We start from the raw sequence: 24,388 nt of genomic DNA on the forward strand, positions 1-24,388 counted from the left end.
GAAAGAAGGGAGGGAGGGGGAGGAAAAAAAGAGCCAGCCCTCCTCTCCCCAAGCCAGTGCGAGAGTTGGTTCATTCCAGCTGCAGAAGCTCAGAGCCTTCCATGCATTGGGATTTTTTTCCGAGCTAAAATAATAATCCTAATCATCATCCTGACCTCCCCCACCCCCCCTTCCTGCCTCCTCTTCCTCCAGCCGATCCGAGGACCATCCCAATTGTAAAGGGGAGAGGAAAACAAAACCCCACCACCCCTTGACATGCAACCTTCTTTGGGATGGGACAGGACGGGATGCAGCTGCGGCTTTAGAAGGAATTGGGGGAAATTGGGGATCTTTGCTCTCATGACGGTGGAAGTAAGCTACTGGAGCCGGGTTCTGCTGCTCTCCTTGGGGCTGTTGGCTGCTTCTGCAACCGGTGAGTGCAATGGAGGAAGCTGGCAACTTTGGGAGCGTTCCCCCTCCCCCCTTGCTGCTTGATTCAGATTTCATTCTCTTGCATTTGGAGGGGTTTATATTCTGTGTGTGTGTGTGTGTGTGTCTTTGGGTGGGAGGAGGAGATCCTCCTTTATAGACCGTGCAGGGATCATGTTTGTTGCTGTGTATCTCCATAGGAAGATAAAGTTTCCAGGTACTGTATATCCTATGGGAGCAACAATTTTACAGTCTGGGTTCATAAAACGGTGGTTTTGTTTCTTATTTTACTCCCCATCGTCAAAGGATCAGATCAGTGTGTCCCAAATGCGAGAGGACCAAGAAAAATGCCGTCACTTTTTTTTGTGTGTGCATCTTAGTTCATTATTTCTCCACCCAATGTTTGCCTACAGCCTATAAAATAGATTTAGGGATTTCTTACATGTAAATGGAAGCACTTCTGTGATTCCTCTCCTCAAACAGTTCCGATTGCGGTGCTTTTAAGCATTAGCTGTTTGGCCTCAGTGTTATACAGGTGTATATTTTTAGCCAAATATGTAGTTTTAAACTTAGGAAAGGTCAAAATAGATTAAAAAAAAGATTAGGTTTAACCCTCTCCCTGCTTCTGAAACTGCCTTTGGAGCATATCCAAAGCAAAGGATTCAGTTTGAAACTGAAGTTTATTTCTGCTGTGGTCTTGTATAGGGTCTGGCTTTGTGTAATGGGGGGAAGGAAGGGGAAGAAAAACATTTTGTTCTTTTCTTCCTCTAATACTGAGGGGTTCCCAATTTCCCAATGTTTCTAAATAAGGTTTGCCCGAATGTGCCTCATGCAACATGGCCAAAAGGGGTTGGTGTGTGTGTGTGTGTGTGTGTGTGTGTGTGTGTGTGTGTGCGCGCGCGCGCGTGGGGGGTGGGAGGGGAAGCTGTCTCTTTTTTTGGTAAACTTTATGTTGTATTTGAAATGCAACACTGATTTTATTATGTAAGGCAGACTTCCTCCAAGGAGACTCAGAAAGACCATCAGCACCTTATGCTCCTGAGGTATCATACAATGGACACCAAAGAGTTTTACCAACTGGGGGCACCAACTAGGATAGGAGGAAATCAGTTCATTGGGAGGAAATAGCTAGCTAGCTAGATATCGTCCTGATTTTTTTTTTTTCCCTCCCCTCAGCAAAAGCACTGAGTCTGTCTGAGGACAGAGAAACCTCCCCCCTAGCTCTGTGCTGTTTGGCTGGGTTGAGTGGAGTGCTGGACAGATACCTAAACGAGTGATTTACTATTCCAGGGGTTTACAATTCTCCTCTTTCTCTCTCCTTTCCCCCTTGCTCCCCGTTGCTATCTTTGACTCATTCATGCAGGATCTTGTTGGTTTTCTTTCAGTGCCCAGTTGTTCTGCATTTAGTCCTCCTTGCTAGCACAGCTCCCTTCTTTTTTTCTCATTTTATGCTTTATTTAAAATTATACCTATCCAGGATCCTTCACTGCTGGGCTGTTAATTGATTTGTACCCCATTCTTCTTTTACACAAGTGCCAGGTCTGTGAAAGCTCTCCAGAAGACCTTCATTGTTTTAGCTGCAGTAGGACCATGAGGCAATTATCTCTCTGTGTGTATGTGTATGTTTTTGGTTTTTTTCCCCTGCACACCACTGCTTCTTCATGAGATTCTGAACAACCTTTTTGTCAAAACAAGAGATCAACTCTGAGATTAGTAAGATGCAGCTAGTTAACAGGGATGCTATAACTGTGCCCATTGGGTGAAGGTGCCTACTGTTTCCTGCAGTCCTCCGATCAGATATTTTCAGGTTAGTCTAGGGTTGGACTTGCTGGCCCTAATAATGAGCCTCTATAGGACCATGTCCTCAACATGCTATCTCTTCAGCCTAGCCTTTTCCTGGGGATTGCGTGGCTAGCAATAACCATGAATTCCCATAGTGTGGCACTAGAGTTGTATATATAAAACTATCAGTTAGTAGTTTGAGCCTGTCTCAAAAAAAGAAAAAGAGCAAAAAAAAGAAAATTGAGAAATCCTACAGTTACTACATGACCCTTACTCTATCTAATTATTCAGAGCTGTCAATATTCCTACAGTCTGATACAGTTCGGAGGGGTGGGGATGGCAGGTTGCTGCAGATGATCTCTACAGATGCATGTTACTCAGGAAATGGCAAGCATGATCAGTTGTCTTAATCTTCTGCAAGGAACTGAACCAACTGTAGCTAAAGCTATTCTCTTTATAAGGTAGGGGATGTGTATTTTTCTTCAAAGAATAATACATTTCTTAGACACTCGCTGAATTTAAAAAGAGGTGTCGGAATAACCTGGTGGAGTTTGTCGTCTGTTTCGAAAAGATACTGATTTTTCTTGTGGTTGCGAGCTGGCGACTAGCAATACGCAGCTAGTCAGAGAGAGGGCACACCACATAATAGTTTTGTAGTTTTTCTTATCCCTCAAAGGCATACACTTGTAATGATTATTTTTCACCCTCAGCTATCTGTGCATTGTTAATCAAAGATGCCTCGGGGATGGGTTTGGGGTGCATAGTTTAGATATGCTATATGTGTCTGTCCATATATATTATTTTTTTTTAAAAAAAAGCTGTTATAATGGAGGTCGTTTCTACCATTATAGTTAAGACTGTGTTTTGGTGATGACTGGATTATGCAAAGATGCACTGGGTGGAAAGTGGCCTAGACATTTTAGTTTCTTTTGTCCTGATAGAAAGTAGTTTGGGCTGATTTCTTTCTAAAAAGATGGAAGAGGGGAAGGAAAGTTGAGTACTAATTTTGAGCTGCTGTGTGGGCGCACAAATAATTCATTTTTATTAATCATCCCTTTAAAAAAAAAAAGTCAGAATGTGGATTAATCCCCGGTACCTGTACTCCAGCTGAGTAGCGCTTCCTTACAGGTGGCGTAGCCCCACAGGTCGCCTTGGGAAGTGAGTACTACTCAATGTAAAGCGGGCTGGACGTTTTGACAAGGTAGGGATGGGAATGAATAGCAACTGATATGACGAGATCCGACAGAACATTTTAAAGGGAGTTTCTTTCGTCAGATACGCTGGCACCTCATACAGCAAAACTTGGGATGCTGCTGCTTGCAACAGGAGTCCTGCTAACAACCGTGGTGCACTGGAGATTAGGGATAGACTAAGCCTGTAAACAATGTCCTATGTAACTGTAATGAATTCCCTGCTCTCCCCTTATTCCTGGGGGAGGGGAAGAAGTCATTTATTTCAGCCTTTTACTGGGTGCAGCTTATTTCCTTCTTCATGTTGGGACAACTCTGCCTAGTGTGTAGAGGGTGGGCTGAATAAGGGTGTCAGCCCATCTCGGTGCCTCCTTACATCCTTCCTGCCCACCTGCTTGTGAGAGGTGGGAAAACCAGGCGCGCTGCCTGTGCTCCCCTTCCTACCTGCAGTGTGGGGACCATGGCTGCAGCCTCATGGGAGTGCAGTCTAAGCTGTGACTCCTCCTTCCCACACTAGACACTGCCACTGTCTGGCCCTTAATGTTTGCTAGGGTTGTAATAAACTTGCTTCATGCAAAGGTTTCCTTGTCTCCATCCATGCGCTGGTCATACTCCTCAGCTTCCCATCAAATGATCAGGTTCAGACCCAAAATCTCAAAGCAAACATTTTTGGCTGGGGAAAAACCTCTTGGTTTGGCCCAGTTTTGTGCTGGGAAGCGAAGAGCTGGGAATGAGCCTTTTGGGCAGAGAACTGGGAGTGTATTAGGCTGGGAGAAGTAATGATTCCCCTGGGGGATATCTCTGTCTCATTGGCAGCATAGAAGCAGTTCCGGCTGGCCAGGTAAGAACCCTTCTGAGCCAGCTCTTCGATGGAGCACAGGGGCCTAGAATCAGCCCAGCTCAGAGCAGACTCCATATAGCTGCATTTCCCGAGCCAATTGGACCAGGACGCTGGTGCAGAATTGCATGCGGTTTTGCACAGGGGGTCACACAGATTTTCTTCAAGTATAAGCTGTTGGTGAATATGCTGGGGGAAATGTGCCTTGAACGTTCACTGTACGTCCTGAAGCTTTGGCTTTCTTTGCATTTGGGGGATCAGGATGGGAGTGGGAGAGAGTAATTTACTGGAGAGGCAACATGGTGTAATGAATGCCTAGGCCACTGAACTATGATTCAAGAGACTCGGGAACTATTCCATGCTCTGCCACTGACTTTCTGTGTGACCTTGGGTAAGTCCCTGCTGCAAAGCGTTTACAGTGTAACTCATGCATTCTGTTGGGCCCCAGAAGGACAGAGGGGCGTGTTCTTTGGTCCTCTAGATCAGTGGTTTTCAAACTGCGGGTCGCGACCCACTACTGGGTCACAGAGTGGAAGGCACTGGGTTGCGGTGGCTCTAGTCAGCACTGCTAACTGGGCTGTTAAAAGTCCTGTCGGCGGTGCAGCCTGGCTAAGGCAGGCTAGTCCCTACCTGTTCCGACACCGCACTGCGCCCCGGAAGCGGCCAGCAGCAGGTCTGGCTAGGTGGTGGGTGGGGTGGGGCGTTATGGGACTCTGCGCGCGCCCTGAGTACCGGCTCCGCACTCCCATTGGGGGGGGGGGCAGTGCCTGCGGGTGAGAACTGTGCAGAGCCGCTTGCGCGCCTCTGCCTAGGAGCCAGACCTGCTGCTGGCTGCTTCTGGGGCACAGCGTGGTGCCAGGAAGGCAGGCAGTCTGCCTTAGCACCCCCACTGCCCCACTGACCAGGAGCCGCCTGAGGTAAGCCCACACCCCAATCCCACGTCCCAATCCCCTGCTTCAGCCCTGATTTCCCCCCCCCCCCCAAACCTGGAGCCCTCTCCTACACCCCAAATCCCTCATCCCTGGCCCCACCCCAGAGCCTCCACCCCCAGCCCAGAGCCCTAACCCCCTCCCACATCCCTGCCCCAGCCCAGAACTCCCTCCCACATCCTGAATCCCACATTCCCAGCTCCACCCTGAGACCTCGCCCCTGCACCCCAACCCTCTGTCCCAGCCCTGAGCCTCTCCTGCACCCCAAACTCCTCATCCCCAGCTCCATTGAGTCTTGGGCATCAATAATTTTCTTCCACTGGGTTGCCAGAAAAAAAGTTTGAAAACCACTGCTGTAGATGACTGCAGCACCAGCAGCCATAAGTTACCGGATGGAGAACAGGTGAAGGGTTACCAGGTTGGGCCATAAGTTTTGTTTGTTGTTTATTGTGGTAGTACCTAGAGGTCCCACTCAGTTATTGGGATCCCAGTATGATAGGCATCATTCATGCACATCCTGAAAAGACAGTTTTGTTTTTTAATCCTCAGAAGATGGTGAGTATGTGGAGGTGGGAACGCGGGGAAGGAGAGTCTCCATAATATATGAGACCCTACTGGGGTTTCTTCCATGACCCAAAGATCTGATGCTACAGGTTCTCTGGTCTCTTCTCTTCTCCTCCCGCCAAGGAAAAATAAATTCTAAACTGCTTGCTAGGCCCGGGCATGAAATCTGGGCCTGCTTTGCCATCTTGTTGAGACAGGCTTGACACACAGATCAGTTCTGGCTTTGTTTCCCTAATGCTTGATTGAGAGCCCCTCTGCAAGGCTGGGGGGCAACAAAAATGAGGACATTTCTCTAAAGTAGGGATTACCAGATGGACAAAGAAAGATGCCATGAACAAGAGTACAGGGGCTCCCTGGCTTTTAGATGCCTCATTAGTTTTCCTGAAAAGAGAGACTGGTCTTGCAGCACTGAAGTCAATGGGGATGTTGCCATTGACTTCAGTGGGAGCGGGGGCAAGTCCTGTAAGACATGGAAATTCTATAATGGTTATCCATCAATTATTGTAACTAGAATAACCCTACCGATGGCTTGTTCTAGGCTGCTACTTATTTTCAAGTTGGTTGTCATCAAGGGTATAGGCAACATCTTTCTATTTTAAGATTTTATCATGGTGCTCATTACCATAGTATCTGAGAAGCTTCCATGTTTAAAAAAAAATCAATCCCATTCTTGAATGCTTGAATTATCCACAAAGACCTTCTGTCATTAGAGCTAGAGTGTGCAAGCGTCCAGGGAGGTTTATTGAGGATTGGGAGGCCTTGATAGTCTATTGTAGTGATTATTGTAAAATAAACATGAGTTTTTAGAAGCAGGATATAAAACCACCTGCTTCAAGGCCAAAACCAGCCTTTAATTCATGGCGGTCAGGAGGAAACTGTCCCTGAAGGCAGGTTATCCCTTAACTGAAGGGGTTCTTGTACCACCCTCTGCAGCAGCTGGTTGGAGATAGGATACTGGTTTAGATGATCTGTTGCAGGATAATTTTTATGTTGCTATGGAGAGAGTAGATAATTGCTACACCAGATGAGATGTTTTAGTCCTTTTTTTTTTTTTTTTTTTTTTTAAGACTGACTTAGGCCATGTGTATATGTCGAGCGCTGTAGTGGCGCCGCTGGACTGATACAGCTGCAGCACATCTAGTGAAGACGCTCTATGCCGACGGGAGAGCGCTGTGCACACGGACGCTTATGTCGGTGTAACTTATGTTGCTCAGGAGGGTGGAATATTGGCACCCCTGAGCGACGTAAGTTTTGCCGGCACAGGCTATAGGTAGATCTAGCCTTCGGAATTACATTGACTAGTTAAAGAGCCTGTAGTATGCAGTGACTTTAGTACTAGGCACTTGGTCACAAATAGTTGCAGAGTTGTGCTGTGCTGTGCATCACTCATTTTGAACCCTTTAGGGTGGGGTGTTGTAAGAGATCAGCACTGGTCTAGCGCTGCTGTGATCAGACTCAGTGGTAACCCCTCCACCTGCCCCACAGACTTCAGCGGGAGCCGAGTTAGGGCGACACCAAGTGCTCTTGCAAATCACCCCCTCAGATGATGGTAACGTGAAATATACATCATTCTTGTCCAGAAGAAACTAGTGACAATATTAATGGTCAGATGTATTCTGGGAAAAGTCAGGCAGTCTAACCTTACTTAGCATCGGTCATATAACATATGCCCAGGAGATTCCCAGCTGTAGCTATAAAGAACTTTGTGAGAGCTGACTCAAGAATGGCCTTTGAGAGAGTGTCTCATCTCTGAGCTTCCTTCAGCTGAAGGCAGGTCCTTAATAGCGTTTTCCACGGCAGAGCCCTAGTATGAAATAAAGAAATGCTGTCTGCTGGTCAGACAGGGACTTCCAATTCTATGATTCTGTTCCATCTTTGCAGCTGACTGTGGGAGAGAGAATTCTCCTGTCTCACTTCCATTTACTCATCTGTACAGTGGGTGGAATAATACCTACACAACAATGTTGTTGTGTATAAAGTGCTTTAAGAGCCTTGGAGAGAAACTGCTATACAAGTGCAGAGTTTTATAGCAACAGCACGTAAGACTTCAACAGAGTCCTGCTAATCTGCCTTTGTATCAAGAATATCCCAAGACAGTGTGCCAACGTCATCTTCCATTGGCTTCAGTGGCATTCTATCAAGGCTGTATTTTATCCAGTAGGTTTAATAGGGGAGGCTTTTTGTCAGTCCTTCACACTGGTAGCTAGTTGGTCTGGCAATATCCTGAATGATCCAAGGTTTAAAATGTATCCACTTGTGCAAATACAAAGCACAGAGCTCCCAAAGTGTTAGATCAAAGCTATAGCCCTTAAGAATAGGACAGCAACTGGTAAGTTAACTCACAATGATCCTGTATTCATTGAATCTGTCAGTTCAGCACTCAGTTTGCTCGTTCAGTCTATAGTGATTGCAAATGTCAGAGATAATACTATCACTGTTCAGGCAGAAGGGGGAGTCCATCTTTTCCAAGGGCAGCCTCTGGTTGATGAAGATGTATGACAAGAGGTTAGCAGGATCAACAGACAGCTAAGTATTAAAAACAGGAAAAAAAATGGGTCCACCTATTGGAACTCTGGGTATAAAAAAGCGGATGTGACCTTATCAATCCTGCATATTAATTGAGGTTTTTCTATTCTAGCTCTATAGCTTAATGAAGTCTCTGTGTTGCTATTTATAGGTACCGCGTACATACAAAATGTATTTTTTGCTCTTCCCTCCCTTTCAAGGAAGTGAGAAATCCAGCAATATGTGCTCGAAGCATTTGACTTCTTGCAATTACAGAGAAAAGCCTAGGTCATAAAACTCTCTTCTAATACCATCAAACCTCTTGGGGCGGGGGGTGTCTCTTTAGGAGAAGATACATATCTGGAACCAAGCGACTCCTATTTTCCTATTCTGTCCTTTCCACCCTCTGCTTAACCCTTTAATCTCAGTTAGTGAGTAAATGTAGGGTTTATGAAACCATGGAAGAATAGGCCTGGCTCCACCTCCTTAAACTGATCCAGGAGGCCCCTGCTGAAGTCCCTCTGAAAGACCCGTTTCTGCCATGTTGCTTGGTGTGAAATGAGCTGACTCATGTAAATGGCCTCTTCATAGAATCATAGGACTGGAAGGGACCTCGAGAGGTCATCTAGTCCAGTCCCCTGCACTCAAGGCAGGACTAAGTATTATCTAGACCAGGGATTGGCAACCTTTGGCACGTGGCCCAGCAGGGTAAGTCCCCTGGTGGGCTGGGCCGGTTTGTTTACCTGCCGCGTCCGCAGATTTGGCAGATCGTGGCTCCCACTGGTCGCGGTTCGCCGCTCCAGGCTGTGAGCACCTGAGGCCAGGGATTGTCCCTTCTTGAGTGTTTGGAAAGCACTTTGTGGGTGCTGTAATAATCATCACAGCAATGGCTAGAGTCTGGTCTTCTTTGGGTGAATGGCATGCAAGCTTCCCTGTTCTACTGAAGAACCCCATGCCAACTATTCCCCTCCTGGGTTCCTGTGCAGCCCTGTTCATGCATCTTGGTCCTGACCTGCAGCACACCCCTGGAGATGGAGTGAAATAAGGGCTGCACCCTGCAGAAGTGCCCTTCTGGGGAATAAGGGAGGCCCCCCTTAACCTTCTAATGAGCACCAACATACAGAGACCATAATTCATCCCTTCAGTGTTGAAATCCTGGGGCCCCAACCAAAATCAGGGCTCTGTTGTGCTTGGTGCTGTACATACACCTAGTAAAAGACAGTCTTCACCCCAAAGAGCTTACAATTTAAATAAACAAGACACAAAGGCTAGGAGAAAGGAAGGATGATTATTAGCATCTTACAGATGGGGAACGTACCCCCAGAGAGACTGGGTTGCGCAGGGTGGCTTTGTCACAGGCAGGAATTGAACGCAGGTCTTGAGAGTCCCAGTCTGTTATCCTAACCCCAAGATCATCCTTCTCTGATTTGTCCATTAAAATATTTCTCTGTGTGGAGTATGTGTAACTTGTACTGGCTACAGACCTGGGTAGTGGTTCTGTGTGCATGTAGTAAGATGTTTTTGATGCCCCCCGCAGTGTGGTATCTCAGTGCCTGGCACCTGGAGCCTTGCTCTGGCCTAATGAGCCTGCATTGTTTTTATGGAAACCAGGATACAGTGGTTAAAAGATACGTAACAGTAGCCCCCATCGTTACTGTATTTATGCTGGCCTGCGCTGCTTGGAGTGACGTTTGGTGCAATTATGGAAATTGGTGTACTTTGCTTACAACACACACAATGCAGCGCAGTAATCTGCCAAAATCTATACTCCAGACATGCAATGCAGTGGCAGACTAATTTGATAGTGGTTAATGTGTAACTGGGAAAATCCCATTGATTAAAGAAATCAAATTAACTCTGGTTCAGTCTCCTTGCTCGCTGCCATGGACACAGCCAGCCAGAATGGGGATATTATACTTCAATGAGCCCAAATGTGTACCTTTTTTTTTTAAACACCTCCCTTGCGTAGAAGCGGGACAGAGGGTTTTTAATACGTCACTTCACAGTAGACTAAGTACAATGTTCTTCATCTATGTTTAGATTCAGCGACGTCCCCATTTTCCTGTCGGCGGGAATAATCGACTGTGCTTATTAAACAAAGACTTTATTGGTGTGGTAATGAACTCTCTAGTGTGTGTGCACATGCAGCAGAGGGTAGTGGTGTGGATTCAGATCGGCACAGCTCTATCATAAGCCCAATAGTGTTAACAACCAGTGGCGATGCTCCATTAGGCCATGTGCTTCAGGAGCAGGAGGATATAATTTTTATCTCTGCAGTTGGGAGGTTCGGAATGGCTATGGCTTTACAGCATAGGGATGACTTTGAAGTGCTAGGTAGCTGTTATGAAAAAACAGTACAATAATGGGCTGGAGTAGCACAGACTTCTGGGAAGCTCGTGTTGGAGAAAGAGGTGGAGAAGTGCATCTTCCCCACTCCTATAAACACATGCAAAGCACGCTGTTTTATTATTTATATTGTGGTATTATCCAGAAGCCCAAGTTGGGATCAGATCCCCCACTGTACTGGGTGCTGGATAATGTAGTAAGAGACAGTACTTGTCCTGAAGGAGCTTATAGTCTAAATGAAGATAATATGCAACAAACAGATGGCGTGTGGGAGGATGTCTGAGATGGGGACATGTAATGACAGACAGGTTGCATGCACAATTTGCAGGTTTTTGAGTCAATGTTTTGTAAGGGTCTAAACATTCAAGATGGATTAATGGTAACAGGAACCCCAGCTGGCCACTCGCACAGGGTGGTCGTGTCTGACAGTAGAGTGCTGTTGGAGACCGGGCCGGCTCCAGGCACCAGCCTGGCAAGCAGGTGCTTGGGGCGGCCGCTCCGGAGAGGGGCGGCATGTCCAGGTATTCAGCGGCAATTCGGCAGACGGTCCCTCACTCCGCCTGGGAGCAAAGGACCTCCCGCCGAATTGCTGCCGCAGATCGTGATCGCAATTGTGATCGCAGCTTTTTTAATTTTTTTTTTGGCTGCTTGGGACGGCCAAAACCCTGGAGCCGGCCCTGGTTGGAGATAAGTCACAAACCAGGATTTCAACAGAGTTCCCAAAGTGGGATATCTGGACTGGTCCATCAGTGGTGTATGGGCCACTATGCTGGTGGTCCAGGGAGATCTAGCTGGTCACATGGTCCTGGCTGCTCCTCGTTTCCAGGTGCCAAATTGCATTAAAAGACACTAACAATAACTTAAATGCTTTGCTAAGGAGTCTTTTTTTTTCCCATGTAAAGAATCACTGTTGTTGACACTTATTACTGTATTATGCTAGTAGCTAGAGACCGGGGCAGCTCCAGGCACCAGCGTAGCAAGCAGATGCCTGGGGCGGCCAATGAAGAAGGGGGCGGCACGTCCGGCAGCCGTTCGGCGGCGGGGCAGTCACTCCCTCTCGGAGCGAAGGACCTGCCGCCGAATTGCCACCCTAGAATGAAGCGGCGGTAGAGCTGCTACGGATTGCGATTGCGGCTGTGTGTGTGTGTGTGTGTGTGTGTGCTTGGGGTGGCAAAAATGCTAGAGCCGGCCCTGGCTAGAGGCCCCAACCAGGAGTGGAGCCCAATTGTGCTAGGCAGCATAAAAACATCGAGAGGCGGTCAGAGCTTACATCTACGTTAGCAGAAAGTCGGATGGGCAGCAAAGGCAAAGGGAGTCTCCCAAATTAACAGAGTAAAGAATAGAACCTAGATCTTCTGACTCCCAGTCCAGGATCTGATCCACTGGACTACATCATAGGGATGTTATGCAACTGTTGATGGGAGAGGAGATGTTCATGAGACACTGTCTCTATATGAAAATATTGTGTTCACGCTAGCGGATCCGGGGGCATTTACAGGAGCTATGGTTTCTCAATCCATTTATCAGAGTGCCTGCAGTCTTCATTTCAAGGCAGATAAAACAACAATGAATATCAAGTGAAGATGTCTTTATCCAGAACATTTTTTAAAATAAAAGAAAAGGGAGACGATCAGTGCAGTTGGCTGCTGTTTGTACCTGCTCTGTGAAATGTTAAGCCTTTTCTATCCTAATGAAATTACTTTATTTGGATTTCCCTCACTTATCTTTAAAGCCATAGATTTCTTCTAGTATAAATCGTGCAGCCGCCTCACACTGACAAGACAGGAATTGAGAGAGAGAGACAGGGTAGGTGAGGTAATATCTTTTATTGGACCAATTTCTGTTGGTGGAAGGTACAAGCTTTCAAGCTACACTGATCTCTTCTTGCCAGACCAAGTCAGACCAATGGACAATTTAGTCTGCTAACCTGTCTCTGATCGTGGTACTTCTTCAGAGAAAGGTACAAGGAAAACTCAAAGTTGGTAACTATTGAATAAATTGCACAGGGAAGAAAGACTGACCTGTTAGATGACTAGTCTGGGACTTGCTACCGACTTTCTGTCTAACCTTGGGCCAGTCACTTAGTCTCATTTCCCCATCTGTAAAATGGGAACAACAGCGTTAGTGAAATTCTCAAACTAATTAGGCTTTTGAAATGATTCTCAGACTTACTCTGCCAGCTGTTCTTAAGCTGGTTTGCAAAGCTTGTTGCAGATACTCACCGTTCAAAATTTGCACAGTTGATCGGTCACACCCGTTGTGCTCTTGTTTCTGTTTCTTGAATGGACAGAGTGAATTATGACTCTTGCAATTTAATACACAATTTGAGCCTCAGTTTTAATTACTATTTAGAGTAGAAGTTTTCTGTTTCCTAGTAAAGCTCAAATCCTGGAATATTTGCAGAAAGCCAACACAAAAGGGTTGAAAATAGAATCAAGTCAGAATTTGGTTACTATCCGAAAAGAGATTTGCAGGTGAGACTTTCCACTGTTTGCCTGACTCTTTGTACGTTTGTGTACTTATGGTAGTGGCTTTTGCTGGAATATCTCAAAACACTTCATAATTGTCCCAGGCACGTTAGTATTGGTGAGGAAAGAAGAGAATTGTTACAGGGTAACTCAGTGCTTTTAAGACAGTGGTTCTTAACCTTTACTGCAGCCTGCACACCTTTGGTTCTCAAAATATATTCTCTCGCCCCTTAAGCCTAGATATATATATTTGTTGTGTATTACAGTAATCGTTAAAAAGTGTATAATGTTAATAAATACATAGGTTTGATGAAACAAAGTAGTTGTACTTACGTGCCTGAGCTTAATTTGTAAATAATCGAAAACACAGTCTAAAAAATCTGGCATGTCTCGCACCCCCAGAAAGGGCATCTCGCACCCCAGGTTAAGAACCACTGTTTTAAAAGATGGGATTGGAACTTGTCAAGGACAAGAATTTTTAAACATCAAGGATCTGGGTTCTGATCACTGCAGTGGTAGGATACTGATAGAGAAGATGGTCCAGTGATTAGGGCACTATCCTAGTCTGTAGGAGACTGGGATTCAATTCCCTGCGCTGCCACAGATTTTGTGTGGTCCCGGGCAAGTCACTTACCATCTCTGTGCCTCAGTTCCCCATCTGTAAAATGGGGATAAGACCACTTCCCTACATGTTGTGAGGATAAGTACATTAAAGATTGTGAAAAATCATTACTACATAAGAATGGCCAGACTGGGTCAGACCAGTGGTCCATGTAGCCCAATACCCTGTCTTCTGACAGTTGCCGATACCAGATGCGTCAGAGAGAATGAACAGAACAAGGCAATTATCAAGTCATCCATCCCGTCATCCAGTCCCAGCACCTGGCAGTCAGAGGCTTAGGGCCACCCAGATCATGGGGTTGCACCCGTGACCATTTTGGCTAATATCCATTGATGGACCTATCCTCCAAAACTTATCTAATTCGTTTTTTAACCCAGTTATACTACGGTGATTGCGGCTAGATAGGTACCATAGATATTTACGGGAAGTTTTCCCTCATTTAGTAAGGAAGACAAGAAGATTTAGAAACTCTACTTTTATTAAGTTGGTGGTGGAAAATATAAGAATGTTTCAAAGTAAGATAGAATTAGGATTGATTGTGGATGAACCACTGCTTCTGTGGAGACAGAAACTAGTGAGTGTTGTATTGGAGATTACTGCATAAATCCATAGCTGTTTAGAGAGGCTGCCTTTTTAAGGATTATTTTTATTTTTTCTACCCAGATCACTGTAAAAGGTTGTATCTTTCTGGCAAGGAAAAACACTCCGTCTAAAACCATTGTGCAGTTTCTTAGATTTTGTTACACTTTCCCAACCTCCTCTTTTGTTAGCAGTGTGCGAATCAGTGTTCCCAAACTTAAGAGATCTAATCACTTACCGTGAGACTCCTTTGTTAACGGTCTCCTAGTTGAATTGAGGAAAGCTAGCCTTGCATCATCAAAATGTAAGGGGTAGCTGGGCCTCACTCTGTTCTCTCCCTTGCCTGTTTTATGTCTCTGAAACTCCATTGGGTTCAGTGGATTTACATCTGGTTTACATTGCTGTATGTAAGAGGAGAATCAGACCCACTGTTAGAACAATGCTTGATCTGACATTTGATGAGACGTTAATGTCAAGTTGTAGGCACAGAAAAGTGGAAGCTCATTTCTACAAAGGCACAATTCAATATTCCTTTCCCGTTGGATATACTGAAAAATACTATTTAAAAAAATGTATTTCCTTCCAAATAGGAAGCATGTTTCCTGGTAAATGTAATGAACCCCCGTGCTTTTTAAGAACCGACAGCATTTTTAAAGATGTTGCTCATATCACACAGCGTATTGATCGTCTCTCTATTGTTTTTCTTGTGTCCATTATATAAAGGTTAGGCAGTGATTGTGGACCCTGGACATCTGTCAGCAGCCATCCAGGAATATTTTCATTAAAGTTAAGCATCAGAGAAAGATGCAACATGTTTAATAATAAAATGGTGTCACCTCTTGAAATGCTCATCTTTAGAGACGTGGGGAAGCTGTACCTGATGACAATGTTTTATTTTTAATCAGATGTTTAAAATGTTACACTCAAGGGAGAGCTTCTGAAAAGACTTAAGGCCATGAGCAGTCCCCTTACTTACATGTTTAAGCCTCTGCAGAATTAGGCTCCAATTTTGCAGTCAAGATGAAACATCGTATTTTCTGTTAATGGAGTATGCCAAAGCTATATCACCACACAAGTAGATCAATAGTAAATAGAACTTGCTTTTAAATGTAAAATTACATTCCTCTGCAGAATCCTTCCAGCTGGTCTGGTAAAGAAAATGATTGACATAGATTTAAAAATGGAAGGAGACCAGGGATGGGGCATAGTGGTAGGACGTTAGTTGACAGCGTAGAATAGCTGGAGAAAAAAAGTCACTCATGGCAACTTTGTTGTTGTTCAAGTTGGTGGAAGATTGAGGGAGTTTTTCACTTCTAGATCATTTGGTTCTATCCTAGGTGAATAGTGTCAGACAACAGTTCTTGTCCTGAAGGCCGCATGAAATAAGTAGGTGCTCTCAGATCAGTTTGTAGGGGACTGGTATTCATGTCACCCATGACATTTCAGGCTTTGTCGGTACTTTGTCACTGTAACATTTCACAACAGCAACCTTTTAACCCCTTGGTTCTCTAGCTCTGCTTTGAGCTGGGTTAGGCAACAAGATGGTCCGAATGCCAGAGGCTGGTCAACGGTACGGAAGGCAAAGAGCTATTTAAATTAAAGGACAATGTTGGCAAAAGAACAAATAGGTATAAACTGGCCATGAGCAAACTTAGGCTGAAAATTAGAAGGTTTCTAGCCATCAGAGGAAGTAGGTTCTGGAATGTTCTTCCACTAGGAGTAATGGGAACCACCCACCTACGTAGCTTTAAGATGGAGCTTGGCAAGTTTGTAGATCGGATTATATGACAGGGTTGCCTGTGATAGCCGGAGACTGGACTTGATGATCCAGAAGGTCCTTTCCAATCCTAAATTTCTATGATACTAAGGTAACAGGATCCTTAGAGGTACCTTAAATAGTCCAGCTCCAAATGGGCACTTGGCGCCAGAGCCAAAGGTCGTTGATGTCTCTCGGCTGATTTAGTGGCTTTTGGATGAAGCCCTTGTGCCCTCAGCATCTGGAAAGAAGAGCAGCAGTGCGTTTGACAGAGAAGCCAAGAAGACTCAGCTACCTTCCCTCAATCCTACTCGCGGTTCCTTTACATGAGCATGGCATGGAACGGACTCTTGTGCGGTCCATGTGGCACAGGCTGTGTGGATGAATAGCAGAATCAGTTCCCAACTTGTGGGCTCTGTGTGAAGAGCGAGTCTATTTCAGAGGATTTTAAGTGAGCAAGCAGCTAATGTTTTACAGAAGGGCCTGTCATTTGTTCCTGCTAATCACTGTGACAGTCTTAAACTAGAGAATAAATTATAGCCGTTTTCACCCCTAGGAACATCAAACTGAGGGATATTATTTTTCTTTTCAGAAGCACAGGTTGAAAATGAGACACACATATATTTTAAAAAGTTCACCCTGTGTTAACTATTCAATTGAAAGCTATGTAAATTCGAGAAGAGAGCTATTGATCTTTTTTTGGGTTGAGAACTAGGATTAAATAGAATGTGTATAAAGAGGAAAATGAGGCTTTAAATGATAGTCGTGGAAACAGATTCCAAGACCTTTTTTATTTAGACCTACATGTAAGCCACAAACCAGCAAGCATGATACATGTACTTACAGCTCACGCATGTGAGTAGTTCATTGAAGTCGGTGGGAATACTTGTGTGTAAACTATGCAAGATGAGCGAGAATTTTCTTTAAAAGGATCTATTGACTCCAATGTGCTAAAATAAGTCAAATTTCAGTGCCTCAGTCGGTTAAGAAGAAATAATTTGAACAGAGGAGCACTTACGTTTAGAGCAGAGCTAATAGTTTGCAATGAAGAATTCAAATTTTACTTTGTGTGCATGATCCATGAAGAGACTGGGAATTTCCACAATCATTTCAAACATTCAGTTAAATAAAGTTTTATTCTGCAAACAGTTCTTAGCCTGTTAACACAAAGTGTGTTGCCGATACTCTCAAATCGAAAGTTTGAACTGTGTTGTTTAGCCACACAAGTCATGTGCTCTTGTTTCTGTCCCCAGATTGGACAGAGTGAGTTGTGAATTTTGCAATTTAGTATACAATGTGAGATTCACTTTCAGTGACTGTTCGATGTGGATATTTCCTATTTGCTTGTAAAGCTCCATTGCTGGAATATTCTCAGAAAGCAAACACACACGAGTCCTGAATAGAATTAAGACAAAATTTGATTCATATCTCAAATATTTGCAGGCAGTATTTTCCATGGTTTGTATGTCTCTCTGTAATTCGGATGACTTTGTATTGTAAAAGTTAGCATTTGTGTACTTATGGTAGTGCTTCTGGTGGAAGATCTCAAAGCACTTCATAAATGTCCCATGTGCTTTTGTATAGATGAGAAAATAAGTAAATTGCAGCAGCGAATAACCGAGTGCTTTTTAAAAGGGTGATATTTGAGCTTGCCAAGGACAATAATTTTATACATTAAGAAACTGGGCAGTAGTCACCGGCAAAAGTAGTCCAGTAGTTAGGGCACTAGCCTAGAACTGTGTAGGAGAGCTGGGTTCAAGTTATTGCTCTGCCACAGACTTCCTGTGTGACCTTGGGCGAGTCACTTACTCTCTCTGTGCCTCCATTTCCCATCAGTAAAATGGGGATAACAGCACTGCCTTGCCTCACAGGGGAGTTGTGAGGATAAATAACTGAAGATTGGGTGATGCTCGGATGCTACAGTAATGGTCTGTAAATGTGTCTATGACCGATACTGAACATGCAAGACTAATGCTTTGGAAATGGTAAATCCTGCATAGATATGGAAACAATCAGATTGCTACACTGATGCTTAGGGACATCTACCAGAGACTTGAATCAGAACAATGGTTGCAACTCCACCTGAGCTCAGGTCAGACACATTTCTAAATAAGAACGTGTTCCCAAGTTGATGATCTCCCTGTATGTAGTTCCCCATCTGTAAAATGGAGATGATAGCACTTTCCTGCCTCACCGAGGGTAAAACGTTTTTGAGACTTTCAAGCATCAAAGTGATGGAGTCTATTCCCAGCTTTGCCACTGGCCTGCTGGATGATGATGGGCAAGTCATTCACCGCTCTGTGCCTCAATGTCCCCGTCAATAAAATGGGGATAGTGATACTGAGCTCTTTGTAAAGTGCTTTAAGAACTGCTGATGAAAAGAGTGACATAAGAGGTAGGTATTATTTATTAATACGGAGGCCATATACGTAGCTAGCTTGATGGTAGGTGGAACTAGGTCAGAGACCTTAAGAGTTCATTGACCTTTCTAGATGGACACTTTGCTTCATAGTTAATAGAGATGAATGAAATCACAGCTTGCTTTAAATCTGTCCCCCCAGGGTGACGCCTTTTTGTTTTCTTTAAAATAAGAGTACAAAAACTAAGCAAGAATGAGACTCTAACAGGCAGGAATCTGTAAATTAGCCTTTTTCTGTGATTTGTCAGATGGTTCAAAACTAAATCCTGTTTTTTTTTCTCCCCCCTTTCTATTTTTCTCTTCAGAGAAATGGACCCTCACCATCTGAGCTGAAAGTGACTTGATATGTTTGAATATGGCGTGTAAGCCATTTAAATGCAAATATCCTTCTGCCGCAAAATAATTGAAACACAAATAGAAAAACTTGTTTTGGGGTTAATAATTAGTGCCTTTATAAATGAGGCTGCATAAAAATTCTGCCTCCATGAGTGGAGTCGGTTTGTGGGAGTTTGTGCAAACCTTTTCGTTTCAATTTTTATGGTGCTCAGCTCTGAGTTTTGCTTTCCCTCTCCAATTGAAGTGGATTTCACAATTCAAGGCAAACCCCATTTGAAATTGGATTGTATTATTCTTATTAAAATGTTTGTATTACAGAAGGGCTTGGAAGCCCCCACCTAGGTCAGGGCCCCAGCATGCTTGGTGCTGCACAGACACATGAGACAGTCCCAGCCCCAAAGAACTTATATCTAAATAGACAAAGTGTGGTATCATTGTCTCCATTTTACTGATGGAAGGGGGTGACATTTTCAAAAGCTCCGAAGTCTACCAGCGACACTTAGCCTTGTAGGCGCCAGACTGACAAGGGTATTTCGATGCCTAGCAGGAAATACACCTCTACCCCAATATAACGCTGTCCTCAGGAGCCAAAAATATGACCGAGTTATAGGTGAAACTGCGTTATATCGAACTTGCTTTCATCCGCCGGAGCTCGCAGCCCCGCCCCCTCGGAGCGCTGCTTTACCGTGTTATATCCAAATTCATGTTATATCAGGTCGCATTATATCGGGGTAGAGGTGTACCATACCACCTAAACAGGTTAGGTGCCAAACTCAGACGCTTCTGCCAATCCTACTAGACGTCTGCCTGCATCTTCTGGTTCTTAAATGCCTTTGTAAATCTGCCCCAAGTGCCAAAATAACTTTCAAAAATGGGACTTAGGATTCTAATTCACTTAGGCACTTTTGAAAATGACCCTAAAGGACTCGCCCAAGGTCTTACAGGGAGTGTATAGAGAGGCAGGAATCGAACCCAAATCTCCTAATTCCCATCCTAGTGCCCTAACCACAAGATTGTCCTTCCTCTCTTGGGCCAGCTGCCGGTTCTGCATCAAAAATGTTTGAACCTATAAGTTTGGATTCAAAGCCATTGTGCTATTACAAGGTGGAATGTAGGAACTTTCTGCCAGCTCTGGCCCAGTTCTAAATGTAAGACATGGAAGAAACACCAAAGGAAGCTGCTGCCTGTTAGAGGATAACCAGGGACATTTGAGAAACCGTGACAGGAAATCACAGAGAAAACCTAATGTGGATTTGAGTAACACTGGAGACAGCATGGGAAGAATGTGCATTAATTGGTTAATGCTTGTAAAGTGTTTTGAAGATGAAAATGGCTCTATAAGTACTTGATATTATTACTATTATGCTGACAAAGGCTATGTAGGAAGGAGTCGTGGAGCTAAGGGAGCAGTCGGGATTGATTAAGAGACAATTCTGAAAGAGTTTTTGAAGGGAGAAAATTGTGTCTCTTGAGAAGAGGCCATTTGGGCAGAATATTGGGATAACTGCCTTGCTTGTCAGTAGTTAAGCAAATAACGTGTAGTGAGTGACTTCTTTTCCCCCTGTGTGTGAATTGACCGTGCAAAGTTCACAATTTCATCAAAATTATTTCTTCAAATGATTACAGGGCTGTTGGTAGTTTTCGAACGGTTTGTTGAGTGTTCGATTTGTTGCAAATATTCAGAAGCCAACTTCTATTGGCTTGTTTTAAATGGGTATGTGGGTCACATGGTGATATTTCTATGTCTTGGTTAGATGACGCTAACTCTGGAAATGGAGTATTACCAGCATGGGTAGAAAAATATCACTTTTCATCAGAAGTGTTTTTTGAAAGCTTTAGACAAAACGTGTAGTCCTAACCCACTTTAGCCTTTTTTTTTACAATTTAATTTTCAAAAATAATTGCTTAACATTTGCTGTCCATGGGCATTCCTGCAACATGAATATTGTAGTAGATGAGTTTATGGAAAGCAAACTCAGGAGGCACAAACAGACAAGCTATATTTTATTTGCTAAAAGCTTTTTGGAGTCTTCACGCAGCTGTCACTCTCCATGGTGAACCTCAGAAGGCTCAAAATTTGGGCACAGAGGAGCATTCTCGTGTTCACATGTTTTTCTGCACATTATCCAAGCTCTCTGAACTGGTTGCATCTGCAGCCTCATGAGTGCCTCCTAATGGGCCAGAAACAGTGAGAACATCCTTTTTCATGGAGTTTTTAGTACCTGCACATGTTATGTTATGTAGTTAGGTCAGAACATCACCACCATGCTAGCTTAATTCTGCCGTATTCTAGGAAGTTCTATCAAACATTAAGGATTTTAATGCCAAATAGTCTCATCAGTGGCATTTTTTTTTTAAATTCTTTAAACTTCCAACAGAGGATATCACAATGCTTGAGAAACACTAATTAATCTACGCAACAGCCCTGTGAATTAGGAAAGTTGAGTATGGGCTCTTTAGCCAGTGACCTGTCCAAGGTCATTCAGAAACTCTGCGGAAGAGCTCATTGCTGATGAGCTAGTGTCCTGACTTCTGCTTCAAGGACCAGACCATGCTTCCTCCATTTGTAATCTTAGTGTAGTGCCTTGGTATTCTCCTGTGCCTTTCCATCAGAGAATGCTCACGCAGGTATTAACACCAGAAAGGAACATTAGAGGGGCAAACTAGATACTCCTAAGTAAATCAGGCCATGGAGATTCACCCAGTGATTCCTGCATTTAGCCCAACAACTTTTGATCAAACAAGAGCATGAGTTCTCATCCTTGGTTGTTGACACACTGAGGGCTTTAGGGGGTTGCAACCACTCTCCTTTCATTTATAGCTAGATGATACCCACCCTCCACTTTCTTGAAACTTCTGCCAGGAGGATACTGTAACTTGTGGTCAGGGTATGGACAAGGTAAAGAACCACTAAATTAGATCACATTTCTTGGAAAAGCATCCAACTATGATTTAGACTCCAAGTGTTGGAGAATTCATTACCTCCCTGGCTGAGTTATCCCACAGGTTATTTGTCTTCCTGAAGCAACTTGAATCAGCATGCCGTTCCCATCTTGGACCTGGAAGCGAAAATGAAAAATTATGATTGGTGGAGAGGGTGGGGATCTTAGGTCAGTGTGACCCAGGAACCTTTTGATGCCAATTGACAGAGGGCACAGGAGGTGCATAGAGTTGCATAAGGATCCCCTTGGTCGGATACATGCATTATAATTCACTAAAGGGTGGCATGTGCCAGTAGCCCACTGGTCATCGTAATCACTGTGAAATGTGTGTGTGGCTTATATTTAAGGAGTTCTGTGTCTGTACTGAAAATTATGCTCATAAGGGCAGGTAACCAGGAGGTGACACATCTCGGATAGGTTCCTTTCAAGCAAGAGGTAACAGTTGCTTATCTCTATCTGGTCATGTGGGTTGGGCGTTGTCTACCTCACAATGAATGCCTGTTTGTATACTGAGCCAAATGCTAATCAAGACTTTGTGAAATCTTCAAAGAGGAAATGTTACAGGAAGAAACAAATGGCAGGAGACGTTCCTGTTTAGGGGTAAAGGCAATGGATTGGTGGTGTACATTGGGGGTTCTTCACTAAGGTACACCCATTAAGGAGGCAAGCGAATAGCAGGTTTGCCTTATGAACGGAGGGCACAGCCAAGCCTAGCTTTAAAAGCTGGCAGAGCATTGGGTGAGCATTGCTCTGTAAGAAATAAAACTATCTAGTTAAGTAAGTCTAGGATCTAGAACATGTGTCAGTTGTATTTTAAATGTAATCATTTGTGTCTAATACTTTCTATCACTTGACTCTCTGTACTTCATTCAATAAACTTATATTTCTTTTCACTATACTCATGGCTAAGTGTTCAGCAAAGTGGTGGTCTGAGATGAAACTGGCAAGTCTGGGGTGCACTGCACCTTTTGGAAGCAGTGAATCTGTGAACACTGCAAGTGTCCACACTGAGGGCACATAGCAGTAGGGGAACTCAGAGCTCTGGGAACCCCGAGAAGCATCAAAGCAAGCTCAGAGCTTCCACCAAAAAAAAAAAAAAAAAAAAAAAGTGTTCAGCGTTTGCAGTTGGGCTCACGTTCATTCTTATTTTATCTGGCTGGTGGTTGGAGGTTAGGCTAAAGGAGAGAACTTTTTAAAAAGTTGTCCGAACTCTTTTAAGAGTGGAGACGTCTCAGTGGCTGGAGAAGGTTGGATGGAGGAGAAGAGGTGGTGGTTGTTGTTTGATTTGTTTTAATTCATCCGTATTGAAATATTCCCTGTGTAAGGCTGGCCTGCATCAGTGCCCTGCAAGGCTCATCTGCCACAGAAGATTCGCTCTGGGTGAGCACATTCACTTCGCGTGTTCGACGTTTCCAAAGAAGTTGTTTAACTTATTGGGCTTGATTCTTCAGTGCTTTGCCCCCTGTGCAGTCATTCACACCTGTGCAAATGCTACCAGAGCAGAAGGTTAGTGTTCGACTCTCGTATGCATTCCTCTACGTGATGCGTGGGAATGATGTGAAACTCTCACTTGGTGCTGTTGTAAATGACTGCACAAGATTGGGGCAATGGAGAATCAGGTCCACTGCGGTGCTACCTGTGCACTCATTTCATCCAGCACAGGGCAGTGAGAAGTGTTCAGCCATGTGGCTTAGGCTTCACACTTCTCAGAGCTGAATATAATCCCCCCTTTTAGTTCATGTGGAAATGGCTCACGCTTCTGGAACAGGAAGATCTAGTTAAGGAGCTTTTATTTTATCTGTCCTGCAGGGGACTTCCTGCCATGTAGGGTGAGAGTCATTGAGTTTAGAGAGAGAGAGAGAGAGAGAGAGAGAGAGTGTGTGTGTGTGTGTGGAGAAAACCCAAAAATGGTTGCTTGCAACAGGACAGGTGGGAGTTTGAAGACTGTAAGTGCTATCCCTGTTGCTGCAGTCAAGTGGGAAAACTTACACAACCACTAGATTTGTTATAATATTACAGATGTGCCCAAAGCAAAGCCCTGGAGCAGAGCACCCCAAGATCAAAATCTAGGTCCAATTTTTGTGGCTGAGGCTCATTGCTGGAAGAGTCAGGCCTGCTTCGGGTTGGTGCTGTCTCTTTTCTTCCTCACCCCACTGTCCTTGGCTTTCTGCAATGGCCGAGTGCCCTGCGGTGCAGCGGAAAGCAATCTGTGTTGCTGAATACTGATGGCATGAATGCTGCAAAGGAAGAGGGGGAACAGCGTTATCTGTGACCCTCAGTAAACCTGTCATGTAAGGTCATTTTCAGACGAAGTAGGTTCCGAACTGGTGGCTAGTTGTTTGGCTTTAAATTAATTAAAAAAAAAAAGTATCTGTATTTTTTTTTTTTTTAATAGCCAGCCCTGTGACGGAACTGCAGTTAAACAACTGCATGTGTGCCTTTGCCTAGCAACCATGCCTAGCAACGTCACAGCATCTCAGAAAACCCAACATTAGGGACTGAGCTGTTGGCTGTCAAGGAGCTGGTTAGAATGGTAATTTGTGATGAAAGATACTAGGGCCTCTCTTTATGAAGCACGCAAAGCCTTGTTTCTAGTTCCTTGACCTTCAGGCTTCCTTGAATGCCTGCAGACAGCTTTTCGACACTGTCCCTCAGCAGATGAGACAGGATGAGAACAGCCCAGGGGTTAGACCTTCATGAAACG

The 24,388-nt window shown here is 44.3% G+C and overlaps 1 protein-coding gene across 1 annotated transcript in view; it reads left to right on the plus strand.

Annotated features, from left to right (window-relative positions):
• Positions 1-90: 90 nt before the first annotated feature.
• The window catches only part of CSMD2 (CUB and Sushi multiple domains 2), a 560,683-nt gene continuing 536,385 nt past the window's right edge, over positions 91-24,388 (plus strand). Inside the window, exon 1 of the mRNA XM_034754071.1 lies at positions 91-412. Within this exon, the coding sequence (XP_034609962.1) occupies positions 256-412 (157 nt within the window). The 5' untranslated portion in view covers positions 91-255. The remainder of the gene's footprint in view (positions 413-24,388) is intronic.

Source organism: Trachemys scripta, chromosome 20 (assembly GCF_013100865.1).
Source record: "Trachemys scripta elegans isolate TJP31775 chromosome 20, CAS_Tse_1.0, whole genome shotgun sequence".
In the NCBI taxonomy this organism is placed as follows: domain Eukaryota; kingdom Metazoa; phylum Chordata; order Testudines; family Emydidae; genus Trachemys; species Trachemys scripta.